Source organism: Pseudorca crassidens, chromosome 7 (genome assembly GCF_039906515.1).
Source record: "Pseudorca crassidens isolate mPseCra1 chromosome 7, mPseCra1.hap1, whole genome shotgun sequence".
NCBI classification, from domain to species: Eukaryota; Metazoa; Chordata; class Mammalia; order Artiodactyla; family Delphinidae; genus Pseudorca; species Pseudorca crassidens.
Genome location: NC_090302.1, coordinates 88,966,942 through 88,981,972, shown reverse-complemented (window position 1 = coordinate 88,981,972; position 15,031 = coordinate 88,966,942). Strand labels below are relative to the sequence as shown.

Sequence of the window (15,031 nt, the reverse complement as noted above, 5' to 3'; positions counted from 1 at the left end):
CTGTGTATTTCCACAAGTGGTGGAGAGGGAACACAGACAATCCTTTACAGACTTCAGAAAAAATGGGCACCAAAGAGCTCCCAATTGTTGTTAGATAGGGAAGGGAAAATTAGTAATGAAGGAGTACAGTAACCCTTCAGCTGAGATGGTAACCAGCTGATTATGTAAAATGTTTGTCAGCCACGCATTTGGAAACTCCCTCTATTCTTGAAAAGCCCTAGAAATTTGCATTTAATGAAATTCACTTATACTTTCCCATTGACGCACAGTTTAGAACTATAATGTATACCTGTTTTAAAAGATTATGGTTGAAAGAGAAAATGTATTCATACTTCTGAAGAGAACATGACTTTTAATCCACATAACTAAAGACAAAAAGCACTTTTTAATTCCAGAATACCAAAACAAAAACAACAAAATCCTCAAGACTGTAGAGATACCTGTGTGTTCTTCCAGGTAATTTAAACTGACAATCAATTAACAGATTAGAGCTTAGTGCTAGGTAAACATTACATGTTCAAATCCCAAGCAGAGATTAATTTGCTCTCTTCTAGGGTCACACATTTCATGCTGAGCCCCAGCCTGCTGTTCTCCTACTATATGCTAATGTTTACATGGGTCTCAGTCACCTTAGTTGAAACACTGAAAGCTTAACCTTTTAGTGGATAGAAGCCTCAGCTAAGTAGAATATTAAGTAAAGTTATCATTCTACTACAAAACACTTTAATTGGGAAAGAATCATGTAAATAAGATAGACAATATTTTCCTACTTTGGGCTATAGATTAATTGATCAAAACTAAATTGGCTAAAATGTGAAAGAGCTGAAAATAAGTATTTCTGTCATTGGTTTTCCACACATCAGTAATTTTTGCATACATGGGTTGGCTCTCTTTGTCTATTAATCATAACTTTTTTCCCGAAATTTCTTTTTGTAATTTTTATAAAGCCTGGGGCCATGTCCTTTTTAGCATTTTTGTTTATTTTTCAGATTTTTTTTCTTGCTTGTGGGGCAATCTCTTAGTGAAATTCAAAGTTTTCTAGAGAATATCCGCAGACGACCGGCACCTGGTCTCCAGCTGCGGCTCCTTCATCAAGACCGAGCCGTCTAGCCCGTCCTCGGGCATCGATGCCCTCAGCCACCACAGCCCCAGCGGCTCGTCCGACGCCAGCGGCGGCTTCGGCCTGGCCCTGGGCGCCCACGCCAACAGTCTGGACTTGCTGCCCATGTTCGTGGGCACCGGGCTGGGAGGCACCCCCTACCGCAAGGGCTACGAGGACTGTGCCGGCGGCATCATGGAGGACTCGGCCATCAAGTGCCAGTACATGCTCAACGCCATCCCCAAGAGCCTATGCCTCGTGTGTGGGGACATCGCCTCCGGCTACCACTACAGCGTGGCCTCCTGTGAGGCCTGCAAGGCTTTCTTCAAGAGGACCATCCAAGGGAACATTGAGTACAGCTGCCCGGCCACCAACGAGTGTGAGATCACGAAACGGAGGCGCAAGTCCTGCCAGGCCTGTCGCTTCATGAAATGCCTCAAAGTGGGGATAATGCTGAAGGAAGGTGTGCGCCTTGACCGAGTGCGTGGAGGCCGCCAGAAATACAAGCGCCGGCTGGACTCAGAGAGCAGCCCGTACCTGAGCTTACAGATTTCTCCTCCTGCTAAAAAGCCATTGACTAAAATCGCCTCCTACCTGCTGGTGGCTGAGCCGGACAAACTTTACGCCATGCCACCCCCTGGCATGCCAGAGGGTGACATCAAGGCTCTGACCACTCTCTGTGATCTGGCAGACAGGGAGCTTGTGGTCATTATTGGCTGGGCCAAGCACATCCCAGGCTTCTCCAACCTCTCTCTGGGGGACCAGATGAGTCTGCCACAGAGTGCCTGGATGGAGATCCTCATCCTGGGCAGCGTGCACCGCTCGCTGCCCCATGACGACAAGCTGGTATATGCTGAGGACTATATGCTGAGGACTATATCACGGACGAGGAGCGCTCCCGCCTCGCGGTACTGCTGGAGCTCTACCGGGCCATCCTACAGCCGGTGCACAGCTACAAGAAGCTCAAGGTGAAGGAGGAGATTGTGACGCTCAAGGCCCTGGCCCTGGCCAACTCAGATTCCATGTACATCGAGGATCTGGAGGCGGTCCAGAAGCTGCAGGACCTGCTGCATGAGGCGCTGCAGGACTACGAGCTGTGCCAGCGCCACGAGAAGCCATGGAGGATGAGCAAGTTGCTGCTGACGCTGCCCCTGCTTCGGCAGACAGCTGCCAAGGCCGTGCAGCACTTCTACAGCCTCAAACTGCAAGGCAAGGTGCCCATGCACAAACTCTTCCTGGAGATGCTGGAGGCCAAGGTCTGATGGCCTGGCCCAAGGACCGACTCCCACCCAAGGACAGACAAACCGACGGGGAGACCTCCACAGCCACCAGCCTCAACATTCAAGTCCTGTATCATGGCCGCGAGCAGTCCCAGAGGAAGGGGCTCCTGGCCTCCTGGCTGTGTGCAGAGCCCTGGGTGCTGTGGGGTAGGGAACGGGGATGGGAGGGCAGGGCGCAGGGCTCATCTGTAACAGGCTTTTTCTTTGGTATGTTTTTCCTCCGCCACGGGCAACGCTGAGGCCTGGGCCAGAGCTGACTCCCCTGAGGCTGGAGACCACCGAGGAAGTGCCCCCTCTCCCTGCCAAATCACCAAGAGGCAGCACTAACATAACACATTTCCTAACCCCATGCCCGACCCCCTGTCCTCTGTCCATGGCCTGCGTGGGCAGTGCTTAGCGCCCAGGACTCTGGCATACTCAAGTGGGGTACCTTCTGGAGGTTTCCCTCTCCCAGAGGGCAGTTACTTTCTTGCAGCGGTGCTGCCTACTCTGGGGTTCTGTGGGGCCCCTCAAGAGGCCCTACGCCTTCCACAGTTCAGACGGCTCCCTCCCTCCATCCTTCCTCTAAGCTCCCAGGCCCAGCTCACCATCAGGAGAGTAGCGCCAGAACTCATGCGTTTTCCTGGTGACCCCACCCCTCGGTGCGCCCCCCCCCCCCCCCGCCTGCCTGTCACCGCGGCCCCAGGGCCTGTCCTCCCCCTCTCTTCCCCAGGAGTCCTGCTGCTACTTCCTGCCCTACCTCAGAGCTCACTCTCACAGTGGGTTCAGCCAGCCAAGACTTCAGGGCCCGTGGGTGGGAATGGTGCTGGCTCAGAGAAGAGCAGGGTCCAGGCAACACTCCCCAGCGCTCCCCCTTCTTCTGGCTTCTCCCACTCCCCTGGGGCAGGTCCAGAGCAGGTAGGCCTTGGGAAACGAGGGAGATGCAGGGGCCTGACCCCGTCTGAGGGCACCCAGGGCACTTGATTCTGGCAGCCCTGGGAGGACCGGGTCAGGATAGGGAGAGGCCCAAACCAATCTTTGCCGAGCACAGAAAGGCCCAGAAGCAGAGATGAGCAGGCGGGGGAATCCTGAAGACAGAGGCTCGGTGGAGGTCACCAGCCTGCCTGATCTTTCCTGGTATCCAGGGGCAGTGGACACCGAAGCCCCCTCCCCTGCATCCCAAGGGCTGGGTGAATCAGCGCCACAGGAGGGGTTGCTCCTGCCATCCTTGGCCTAAGGAGGTGTAGCGTAGCTCCCTGGGTGCACTTAGAAGACCAGCTTTCTGGCAGGACAACTACTCCGGTCCCCCATCAGTCCTCCAGGCTGCTGTGTAAGGTGACAGCCACCCCAGTTTGCCCAGGACCGGTTCTGGCACTGGAAGTCCATTTCCCAGGAAACCCCTCAGTCCTGCCCAAATGGGGACAGTTGGTCACCCATTTCTGTGAGTGACTATGAAAGTTTGTTCTCACCCACTTGTGGTAGGTCGGGGGCAGCCTTGAACATGCCATCTGGTGCTCACGGGGTTGGCTGAGGGCCGCTCAGAGGATCTCCCGAGGGTGAAAGGTTTTGAGCATTATGGAGAAGCTTCTTCCAATCAGCTGCCTTCTAAAGCAGGGATAAGAGCATCCCCCCTGGGGCACATCCCTGGGGAATCCACACACATTCTAACCCGACCTCTTGTCACATGGAGAGGCAGGCAGATCCCACCCACCCGTCGCTAGGACCAGGAGGCCAGGTGCCCTCCGCCACAGCCTCGCAGCTTTCCAAGGGAAGCAGCTACTGCTGGTTCCACCTCTCTACCCCGAGACACCGCTCTTTCTGAACTTTTGCTGGGACGTGCTGAGGTCACCCCAGGCAGGAGGGTTGGCTAAATCCTAGCAGCTGCTCTCAGATACCTTCACATAGAAAATGTCAGGGGTTCCAAGAGACTTCACAGACCAGCAAAGTGTGCCCCCTGTCCCTTTTGCCTGTGGGGATGGCCACAGTCACTTGTCAGTCAGCATTGGAATGATCTGGGATGCTTCAGCCCTAGCTCTCTGTGCAGTCTCCAATCTGGGTGGACAGATGCACAGGTGCCTCTAAGGGACCAGGGGTAAAACCCAGGCCTAACTTAGCCACTGGGGGCCATGCCATGAAGTCTGGACTAGGGAGATGGTACGGTGCGAGAACTTGGGGTCTGCTCTGCGGGAGCCTCCCCTAGCCCCTCACTGTGCTGTGTGCTCGAGGAGGTGGGGCAGAGAGTCGCACCTCATCACCCCAACCTCTGTAGCGTCACTGCTCAAGCATGAGGGCCCAAGCTGTGAGCTGTGGCAGGGGCTTGTGCACAACTGGCCTTTGCAATCCATCTTTTCTAGAAAAAGCAACTCTGGCTAACAGTGCAACAACTGGTTTGCGGTGGGTGGGGTGTTCTGTACACAGGGCAGCTTTGCCTCGCCGGATCACATACATCTGCAAGTGTCCCGGCATCAGAGCCCCTTTAAAGCAAAGAGGGGGCAGTGGTCCTGATGGCTTGATGCTAACGAGATGGATCCTGCTGCTGCTGCTGCTTTTACACTTAAAAAACGCCAGTGGCAACAGGAAATGTATCAGTAATGATGAGAATTCTGTCCAATGGGAAAGGCCCTGATGTGTACTTGATGGATCCATTGGCATTCAGAGAAAAAGTTTAGGAGCCAACTTCTTAGTTGGAAGTCTAGCTAGCTTTGGGACCTCCCTGGGAAGAGGGCGGGGGGCGCTGACCTAGTGGAAGACAGTGGAGCAAGGAGAGTTTAGGACACCCCATCCCCCCAAACAGAGCAAAACTGAAGTTTACCCGCAAATCCGCTGTTCCCAGAAAATCTGTAAAGATGAAATAGCCCTGCTCAGTTGTACTCTCATGATACAGGTCATTGAAATGAACCAAGAAATAAAATGAAAAAAATCCAACCATGGGAAAAAAAAAAAAAGTTTTCTCATATGCTCTAAATGAAATGTCGAAAGATAAAGGTGGTTGCATATAGGAAAGTCCCCACCCATTAGTTATCATATATTGTGAACCCAAGGAGATATTATAATTTTTATTAAATTTTAAATACAGATGTTTGCTTTTACCTTGATACTTAAAAAATTTAACTTCAACCAACCTCTGAATTTGAAGATTATATAAAATATTTGTCAGCCAAACATCTTGCCAGCCACTAACAATGTTACTCAAAACATACGAGAGTTAGTTTTTTTTAATGTGAACACATACTTAAACAGGGAAAGTAAGCATAAATGAATTTATGTTTTATACTTATGAAAATGAATTTTAAGGTTTCAAAAAGTAAGATAACTGATCCATGTTCTCAAGGATAAATTTTATACAATTATAGGATGTGTAAGTAATAGTTACAAAAGCCAACATTTATTGAGCATTTGCTCTGTGGTAAGCACACAAATTGTATGATTTAATCCTTATAATGATCTGGAAGGTAGATACTATTAATATCCTCATTGTACAGATGATAGAAAGCAAGGTTTTAAAAGTTTAAGTAATTTATGCAAGGGCACAGAGGTAGGACTAGACAAGTTTGGTAGTCTGACTCCAGAACCTTAGTCCTCTATACTGTCTTAAGGTGAAAATAAATTTATTCTCAGAACCCCAGACACTGGCACCAAAGCATCTAAAATGTTAAAAGCAAGCACATTTAAAAGAAATAAAAACAGTACATAGCAAAATTAAATATGGAATGCAATGCTATAAATTAAATTACAATGAGTGATTAAAATTAATACTCCTAATCTTGTGAACCTACAGTGGATTATAGAAGGAAATTTGAATATTTGTGGTGTCAGTATTTAACGTGGCTTTAAATGGCTAAATAACATAATCCTGGCTTCATCTCTAATTTTGTGTATGAGTAAGTGGCTTAACTTGCCAAAGTCTGTTTTTTAAAAATTAAACATACTTATCAAAACACCAAGAGCATTTTACTTATGTGTATATCATACTGGCCTATATTTGAGGTGAAGTTATAAGAAATGGAAAAATTCAACTTGCCTTTTCGGGGACAGAGAGTATGGATGCTTCTTGGAACCTACATGGGTGCAGGCTCCATCTGCTCTGCACCTGCTGTTGGGGCCTGCTCCTCTACAGAGGTTTCTCCAGAAAAAAGAACAGACAGGAGGACAGGAGGTAAGTAAAAACACCACTTCCAAACTTCAAAGAGTTCTGAGTTTTTAAATGTTTCATTCTGTAAGACATTAATGTTTTAAAAACCATTTTATTGAAGCATAATACACTTATAGTATTAACCTCATTTAAAAAGCAATTACTGCTGAGCTCTGGGACAGAAGTCATGAAAGGATCTCCTTCCAGAAGATGCTACTACAGCAAGAAGGATTTAAATCATTTTCCTTAGGAGGGGTTGCTCAGCCTCAGGAAAGCGAGAGTTAGGGAAGATAGGCATTCCACAGTTGGAACTAAATAGAAAGGAGGCATTTCACATGCTGTAACAGATCTGTTTTTAAAGTCTCTTCGGTGATTATCTGACACTAAGGCTACTTGTATACTACCTTATAGATTGTCAGTTCAGTGTCTGGGCCATGAAATCTGTTACTGGTGTGAAAATGAAAAAGGGGAGCCCGAGGCTCCTTCAGACAGTGAAACCACTTTGAGTGGGTTGAGTCAGATCTGCCTGTAGGGAACCCTGCTACCTAAAAGGGAGCTCCAGTGAGGGTCCCGGTTCACACCACCCTATTTCTCCCAGAAAAGCAGTAAACCCAGGGGGCAGTGGGGTCAATCTGCCACCTTTCCAACTTCCTCAGAATTACGACTCCACTCCTTGTGAACAACCAAGTCTGGAGAGTTATTTCCCAAGTTAATTAAAGATACGAACGCGATTAAGGTTGAGAGAGCAGGTGATCATTTCTCGAACTCGGTAACTACACTTGGGGACACAGCGCAGAGACTTATTCCTTTCTCCATTGGGGACAGTGGCTTCTGCTCCCTCCTCCCTCCCAGATGCACCCAACTTCCAGTTCCTGACCAGCCTGCCCACTTTCCCTCTGCAGCCACCCCGGCCAGGGCACTGGTCCCACCTCAGGATGACTGGTCCCCCCGGGACGAGGACGGGACCTCTTTGGGGTGACCAGACCCCAGGGATTAGGGCTCCTCAGGGCACTGGGATAGGAAGGGGCCTCCTCTGACCGGTCCTTGGGGACGAGACAGGGCCTCCTCGGAATGACTGGACCCGGGGACTAAGATGGGGCTTCCTTAGGGTGACCAACGACGGGACGGGGCCTTCTCGGGGTGACCGGCTTCCGGGATGAGGCCTCTTCAGGGTGACCAAATCCCGAGGACCGAAAGCGGACTCCTCGGGGTGACCGCCTCCGAGCGGGTACGGGGAGAGGGCTGCCTGACCGGCTTCCGGGTATAAGGCCGTCTCGGGGTGACCAGATCCTGGAGCCGGGGATGTGGCCTCCTCGGGTGAACAGCTCTGGGAGACCAGGAAGGGGACGAGATGAGGCCACCGCTCTGGGACCTCCCGGGAGCTCGCGCAGGCCCAGCGGCGCCGCTTGGGCCCGGCGCCCCCTTCCCTGGACTGGACCTCGCGGACTCTCCCCGGTCTGTCCTCCTCGGTCTGGGACTGGGATTCAGGTTCGGAGTCCTGGCCCTCAGTATACCGACCGCTCCGTCCGTAGTACCGGCAGCTCAGCCGCGGCACCGCCTCTTCCGCCCCTTCCGCCGGCCCACGTAAGTCAGCTGGCATCGCCCCGCCCCTCCGCCGCCGCCCGCCCGCCCGCGCGAGGCCGCCTCAGCCTGGCCTGGGCCTGGAGCGGCGCACGGCGCAGGTCCCTCCCCGCCACGGCCCTGGGAGGCGGTAGCACATGGCGGCAGCAGCGGCCATGAGCGCGCCCGCGGCCCGGCCCGGCCCCCCCTAGAGCCCGCCGCCCCGGCCCAGGCCAGCGCCACGGCCCCGCCGCCCCCGGCCCCGCCGCCCCGCCGCCCCGCGCCCGCCGCCGCCGCCGCCGCCGCCGCCATGGGCGTGCAGGGCTTCCAGGACTACATCGAGAAGCACTGCCCGAGCGCCGTGGTGCCGGTGGAGCTGCAGAAGCTGGCCCGGGGCAGCCTGGTGGGCGGCGGGCGGCAGCGGCCCCCGCACACGCCGCTGCGCCTGCTGGTGGACGCCGACAACTGCCTGCATCGCCTCTACGGCGGCTTCTACACCGACTGGGTGAGCGGCGGCCAGTGGAACCACATGCTCGGCTACCTGGCCGCGCTAGCCAAGGCCTGCTTCGGCGGCAACATCGAGCTCTTCGTCTTCTTCAACGGCGCGCTAGAGAAGGCGCGGCTGCACGAGTGGGTCAAGCGGCAGGGCAACGAGCGCCAGACGGCGCAGCAGATCGTCAGCCATGTCCAGAACAAGGGCACCCCGCCGCCCAAGGTCTGGTTCCTGCCACCCGTCTGCATGGCGCACTGCATCCGCCTGGCGCTCATCCGCTTCCACGTCAAGGTGCGGCCCGCCGGGCGGGCAGGCTGGCCGGGGTCCGCGTGGGCCTGGGGGCCGGGGGCGGGGTTGGAGGCCGGGGCTGGGCTGGGGTCTGCGTGGGCGTGGGGCCGGAGTCGCTCGAATTCAGAGTCAGGGTGGGTCGGGATCTGGAGTCCGAGGTCGGGGTTGGACTGGAGTTTGGGGTAACAGAGAAGGAGCGGGCCAGAGGTCTGGGCCTGAGTCGGGGTCTGGGGTGCGGGCTTGGGCCGGGGTTGGGGTCTGGGGTCCGAGCGGGTCGGGATCTGAAGTTGGAGCTGGGCAGGGTTCGGGGTCTGGTCCGGGGGACTGCAGGCGCCTCTCCCCTCCCGGTCTGAACTGCTGCAAAATGGACGCGCGGCCTGGAGCCCGGCCGGCGGCTGCGAGTGCCCGGGGTCTGGGGACTTCGGCTGCTCCAGGCCGTCCGAGAACCTTAAGACCAGCGGATAGCTGCAGGCTTGGAGGGTGCAGTGCCACCATCGCTGAGATCCGGAGTATTCCTCCACTCTTTGAAGCAGGTAGATTACTAACCTGAACTTTTATGAGACGCTGGTTTTCCTTTAGCAGGGCTTGAACAGCAACAGGTTTTTTGGGGGAGCAAGTGGGCTAGATGGCGACAGAAAGGGGTCTCCAGCCACTGAGGGTGGATGGAAGGTCTGCCTACTGCTGTCACCCCGGCTCAGCTGGGGGCTGTGACCTGGGCAAGGCCTGTGGAGTTAGCCTCTTCTTGAGAACGCAGGGCTGGGTCCAGGTTCCCTGGAAGATGACAGTTTTTAGAGAAATTGTCGGATTTTCGTGTGTGTTAGATTTCAAAGAATCATAAATTTTGACATGCTGAAATTTTGTCAGTTCTGTGACTTAGAGTCTACGTGAAAAAGTCTTTGGTTCTGTGTATCTGAAGTGAAGAGAGTAGTTCAGAGTCAGGGCAAAGAGAATGTGAATCAGAGTTTCCAGGATTTATTTCTCTCTGCACAGTGAGGACTCCACCACTTTGGGCTGTGCACTCAGGTAATCAGAGCTTTGACTGTCCGGCATTCTGCTGTCCTTTTGGCAGAGGTCTCCTTCCAGAACCCAGGCCAAGGAGTGCTTGAGGACCTAGCAGCCACGGCAGAGATAACATGCAAATCAATGACCCTTGACTTGAATTTTGATTGCTTCCTTTTTGATTGTTCTTTGTTTAAAATTTTTAGGGGGAATGTTCTGGTTTTCTGACTTTTGCCACTCTGCCTTACAACGTGTTTGTCATTCCTTTATTTCTGCTTGAAACTGTGCTTGTTCCCAAAGTTTGTGAAATTCAAACTTCCTGATTGCTCTTGCCTGTGCTGAGATGGTGGTGGTTAAGCCTAAAGTGATAGCGGAAGTCCCACCCCGATCCTGTTGCAATTGGCGACAGCGTTTCTAAGTGTGCGGGTCGAGGCTGCTGGAAGAGCGGCGATTGGTCTGTGAGTATGGCAGAGACCTAGCCTGCGTCCCTGGGGAAGTTCGGCTGAGAGCCAGGGACTGCTGCTGGCATTTTCTGCCCTGGAGCCTGGGCTCTCAGAGAAGTAAGACAGTGCCGACTCCCAGGTGTGATCCACCTCCAGAAGATGCCCTGAGTGTTAACACTTTTATCTTGTTCAGAGATGGAAACTACTACTGGAAAGACAATGAGCTTTCTAGTCAAGTGGCTTTCAAAGGAACACCGTAAATTTTACTTAGGATCAGAGTCAGTGTTTGTACACAGTCACTGTATCTTTTGAAAGAACTGCTAAATTCTTTTTTAATTGTAAAATTTCTTGGTATTTATCTTTGTGCCCCTGTAAATGTCTCACTTACCTGCTGGATGCCCAGAATTTTGACCAATGTGTAAGTTAGTAAGAAACTAGATTTAAGATCATTTCTTCCACTTAGGTTTCTGCACTCAAGATATAATTGAGTCTATAATTATTTTGCTTTAGATAAGCTTTTAACTCCTGATATAGAACCACAATATAGTGTTAATTTTACAGCTTAATATAGTAAAGACTCAATTCCTTGGTGGGCACTTAACTGGCAGCCTCACCTTTTTGGAAAATGCCTAAGAAATCCAGCTACTAAAAATTTCTCAGCAGCCAAATGAGAGGTCAGGAAGCTTTGGTATAGTGACCCAAAAAGGAAAAAAAAAACTTTCTGTTTCTTCCTTGAAGAATCAACTTCTCTCCCTTGTAGACTGCCCTCTCCTTTTCAGATGTAATTCTGATAAGCTTAGTTATCTATTTCTAAACTTAGCTTGAGAAAAGGGTGCAGAGGAAAGTCTGCCAGGCAGGCGCACCATTAATAGAAGGAAGTGACACTTCACAAGGGAGAAGATAGAAAAAGCTATAAAAAACACACATAATTCTGGGGCTTCCTTAGAAAAAAGAAAACAACCCTATGTACTTCAGTAGCCCCTGAGGGCAGTATGGTTTACTCTATGAGGATGATTTTGAGCCAGAAAAATTTATGTTCAGCATTCTCTAAGGGAGTGAAGGGAGTGTACTGTTTTTTAAAAATGCCCATTAAATGGTTAAGTGAATTAAAACCATGATGGCATATCACTACATACTTGTTAGAATGGCTAAAATAAATAATTCTGGCAATGCCAAGTGCTGGCAAGAATGCTGAGCAATTGGAATCGTCCCACATGGCTGGTGGGAATGCAAGATGGCACGCCACCCTAAAAAACAGCTCCCTTAGTTTCTTATAAAATGCATTTACCATGTGGTCCAGCAGTTGTACTCCTGGGTATTTTCCTAATGAAACTATTATTCACACAAAAACTGAACTTGAATGTTCATAGCAGTTTTATTCATAATAGCCAAAACTGGAAACAACCAAAATATCCTTTAATAGGTGAATAGTTAAGCTATGGTACTGTGCAATACTACTTAGCAATAAAAAGGGAGAAACTACTGATACATACAACTTGGATGAGTCTTTATAGCTTCATGTTGAGTGAAAGAAGCCAGGCTCAAAAGGTATGGTTCTATTTATATGACATTCTCTTGAAGATAAGGCTGTAGTGATGGGGACCCGATGAGTGGTTGCCTGAGGGTGTGAATATAAAGGGACAGCAGGAGGGAGCTTTTTGGGGTGATAGAACTGTTCTGTAACCTGATGGTAGTGGTGGTAGCATTTTTTTGTGTGTGTGTGTGTGTGTGTGGTACACGGGCCTCTCACTGTTGTGGCCCCTCCCGTTGCGGAGCACAGGCTCCGGATGCGCAGGCTCAGCGGCCATGGCTCACGGACCCAGCCGTTCCTCGGCATGTGGGATCTTCCCAGACCGGGGCACGAGCCCGTGTCTCCTGCATCGGCAGGCGGACTCTCAACTACTGCGCCACCAGGGAAGCCCTGGTAGCATGTTTTAAAATCATAGAACTATACATCAAAAGTAAATAAAAGTTAATTTTACTGTATGATATTTGTATTTTTTTTAAGATTAAATAAAAATTGGCAAAGGAATTGATGCAAACATCTCACTATATATAATGTTGGGCATATGAGGCATTTTTCTTATAAAAATCCACCATCGTATTGGCCGTCTCCAGGGTTCTGCAAACTGGCAGAAAGTCTTAATTTCCCGTCAGCTTTGCTTAGAGAAATCTTCTTTGGCTTAGAAGAGTATGTCTTTGCTAAAGTAATAATTGCATTTCTTTAACCATTAGAAGTTGGCCCACACATCAGCTAATTTTGTTCAGGTCATTAAACTGCCCAGCCTGAACTTGGCTTCTGTTAGTTACTAGGAGCATTTCCTCTTGTGTGCCTTGAGTCATCATAACCTTTGAAACTTGGTGAGGACTGATGTTGATTTTAAAATCTTGGTGGCATTAGATGCCTGGAGCTTTACTAAATGTTTCTGCCTCAAGACTTGTGGTGTTGATGTGCAGGTTTATAATGAAGTCCTTGAAATCTTATCCTGAATCGGTACTCTGGGGTATTTACTCAGATCTTACATAAAGCAGAGCTCATGTTTTAAGTCACTGGAAGAATGTGAGATTAGGCTGTGGCCTGAGATCTTGGGATGATGATCTCTTTCTTTGTATACTTTGTAGGGTGCCAGTCCCATGCTAGGTCATCTCTCACAGTGCTGTCTCATTTAGCCCTCAGTATTTTGTTAATATGGGAAGAAACGGATTGCGATTGCTGATTGAGCAACGTCTGGGGACAAGTAACCAGTAACCTCTTCAAGAGGGAAGTGGTGTGCTGAAGTCAAAGTTCAGTTTCATTGTGTAAGAATGCTGTGGGGTGTGCCTACCTGCAGTTCACTCTCAGGTCAGATCTGATAGCAAAACGCCTCTGCTGCTTTTTCCAGGCAGCACAGTTTCTATCCAAGAGACACTGAAAACTAGCAATGTACTGTTATTCTTAAAGATCTCTAATTGATCAGGGAATACTTACAATTCAGAATCGACCACATTATAACTCAAACCAGCCATACATTTAAAATACTTATTTAAAAATATTTATTTTCTTCAAGTGTACCAGTTTTGTGACTGGCTTATTTCTCTTAGCCATAATGTCTTCAAGGTTCATCCATATTGTAATGTTGTGTCAGAATTTCCTTCCCTTATAAGGCTGAAAAATACTCTATTCTGTGGATGGACCACATTTAGTTTATGGATTCTTGGGTTGCTTCCCCCTTTGGCTGTTGTGACTAATGAATAGTGCTGCTGTGAATATGGGTGTACAAAAATCTGTCGGGAGTCCCCGGCTTTCAGTTCTTTGGGGTATGTACCCAGGAGTGGAATTGCTGGATCATTTGGTAATTTTATATTTAATTTCTCGAGGAATCACCATACTATTTTCCACAGCAGGTGCCTATGTATATTTTATATTATATATCATATGTTATCAAAATAGTTTTAGTTTTTAACATTAATGCGATCACTACATTATTCAGCAATTTGTTTTTTTATAAGTGTGTAAAAAATCTTTTCATTTCTATACTTACAGTTCTAATTCTTTTTAATACCTGCATAGTGTATGATTTATCTATCCCCTACAAATGGTATGCACACACAAACTTGATAGATTGAAGAGTGTGCACATTTTAAAAGCCTTACAAGACTATAGAGCCAACATTGCCAGACCTTCAGATTTTTCAAGAAAGTCAGAAATCCAGATTTTTATTTGAAATTATTCCATTTAAAAAACACCTTTAAGCCAAGGAAAATGGACTCCGGGCTAGATTCAGATCTTGAGCCACCAATTTGTGACTTCAGCACTGATACTTATCAACAGTTATCACCCATTTTTCAGGTTTAAAGTTAGACTTTCCAAAGCCCATTGCCTCTTCCCTTCAACATTGCATTGTTGAAGCCTTTTTGATTACCAAAGCACTTCCATTTCCTGGAGTTACTGAAATACGACTTTCCATAAATGCCATAATTCTGTGGACCTTTCTGTTATATACTCTTATTATTACCTCTTTTGAGGTTAATACTATGCACATATTCTTTCAACATCTGACAGTTTCCAGTGCACCCTTTTACTGTTCTCAAAGACTTGAGCAGCTGGTTTTATGTACTTAGAGATTACTTCTCCCATATCCCATTCAACACACAAACTGACTATTCTCTCTAATCTGACCTCAGATTAGTCACCTCTAGTGACTATTGTAATTTCACTTTAGCTACCCTAGGGTTTGTGTCCTATAATTAGCAGGAAGAATGAATGATACCACCTTTAAGACTTCAAACTGCATGTCCCCTCTAGAGCCTGACTTTTACTGATATACCCTTCATTCCCCTTTCACTTTCCACAGTTGTTTCTTCTCCCAGTCTGTTCTGATTTCACTTTTAGCCCTAACTGCTTTGAGCCTGATGGTCACCTATTTCAAAGTTACACTTACCACCCTGGAGTCATCTTTGGCATTTTTATCATTCCATCCTGCCAGTCCCTGCAATATGACACATCAGTTCTAGCCCAGCAGTCTCTTACTTACACTTCTGTTCCTCATTTCTAGTATTCCCAACGTGTGAACTCACCAAGTTTACCGAAAAGGTCTGGTGGGTTGTGAAACCAAATTATTGGGTGTTTATCAGCATTTAGAAAAATTCACACAGAATAAAATAGAATAAAAAGTAGAATGCAAGACATGTATTAAGGGTGAATACCATTACATTAAACTGTGTCTTACTGTGGATAGTAGTCAGAATTGCCTCTGGATCTGACCAGGCCCCCATGCC

The 15,031-nt window shown here is 48.9% G+C and overlaps 2 protein-coding genes across 4 annotated transcripts in view; both read left to right on the top strand.

Annotated features, from left to right (window-relative positions):
* Positions 1 to 1,319: 1,319 nt before the first annotated feature.
* Positions 1,320 to 2,531, top strand: LOC137228031 (steroid hormone receptor ERR2-like). Its single transcript, XM_067744895.1, is given in 2 exon segments — positions 1,320 to 1,960; positions 1,963 to 2,531. Coding segments are annotated over 2 exon segments (1,035 nt in total). The 5' UTR covers positions 1,320 to 1,324; the 3' UTR covers positions 2,362 to 2,531.
* A 5,791-nt stretch (positions 2,532 to 8,322) lies between these two features.
* FAM120A (family with sequence similarity 120 member A) overlaps positions 8,323 to 15,031 on the top strand; it is a 104,433-nt gene continuing 97,724 nt past the window's right edge. The window contains exon 1 of one of the 3 annotated variants that reach the window (XM_067744894.1): positions 8,323 to 8,834. In XM_067744894.1, the coding sequence (XP_067600995.1) occupies positions 8,361 to 8,834 (474 nt within the window). In that variant the 5' untranslated portion in view covers positions 8,323 to 8,360. The remainder of the gene's footprint in view (positions 8,835 to 15,031) is intronic. The other 2 variants (XM_067744893.1, XM_067744892.1) reach the window with 2 other exon arrangements.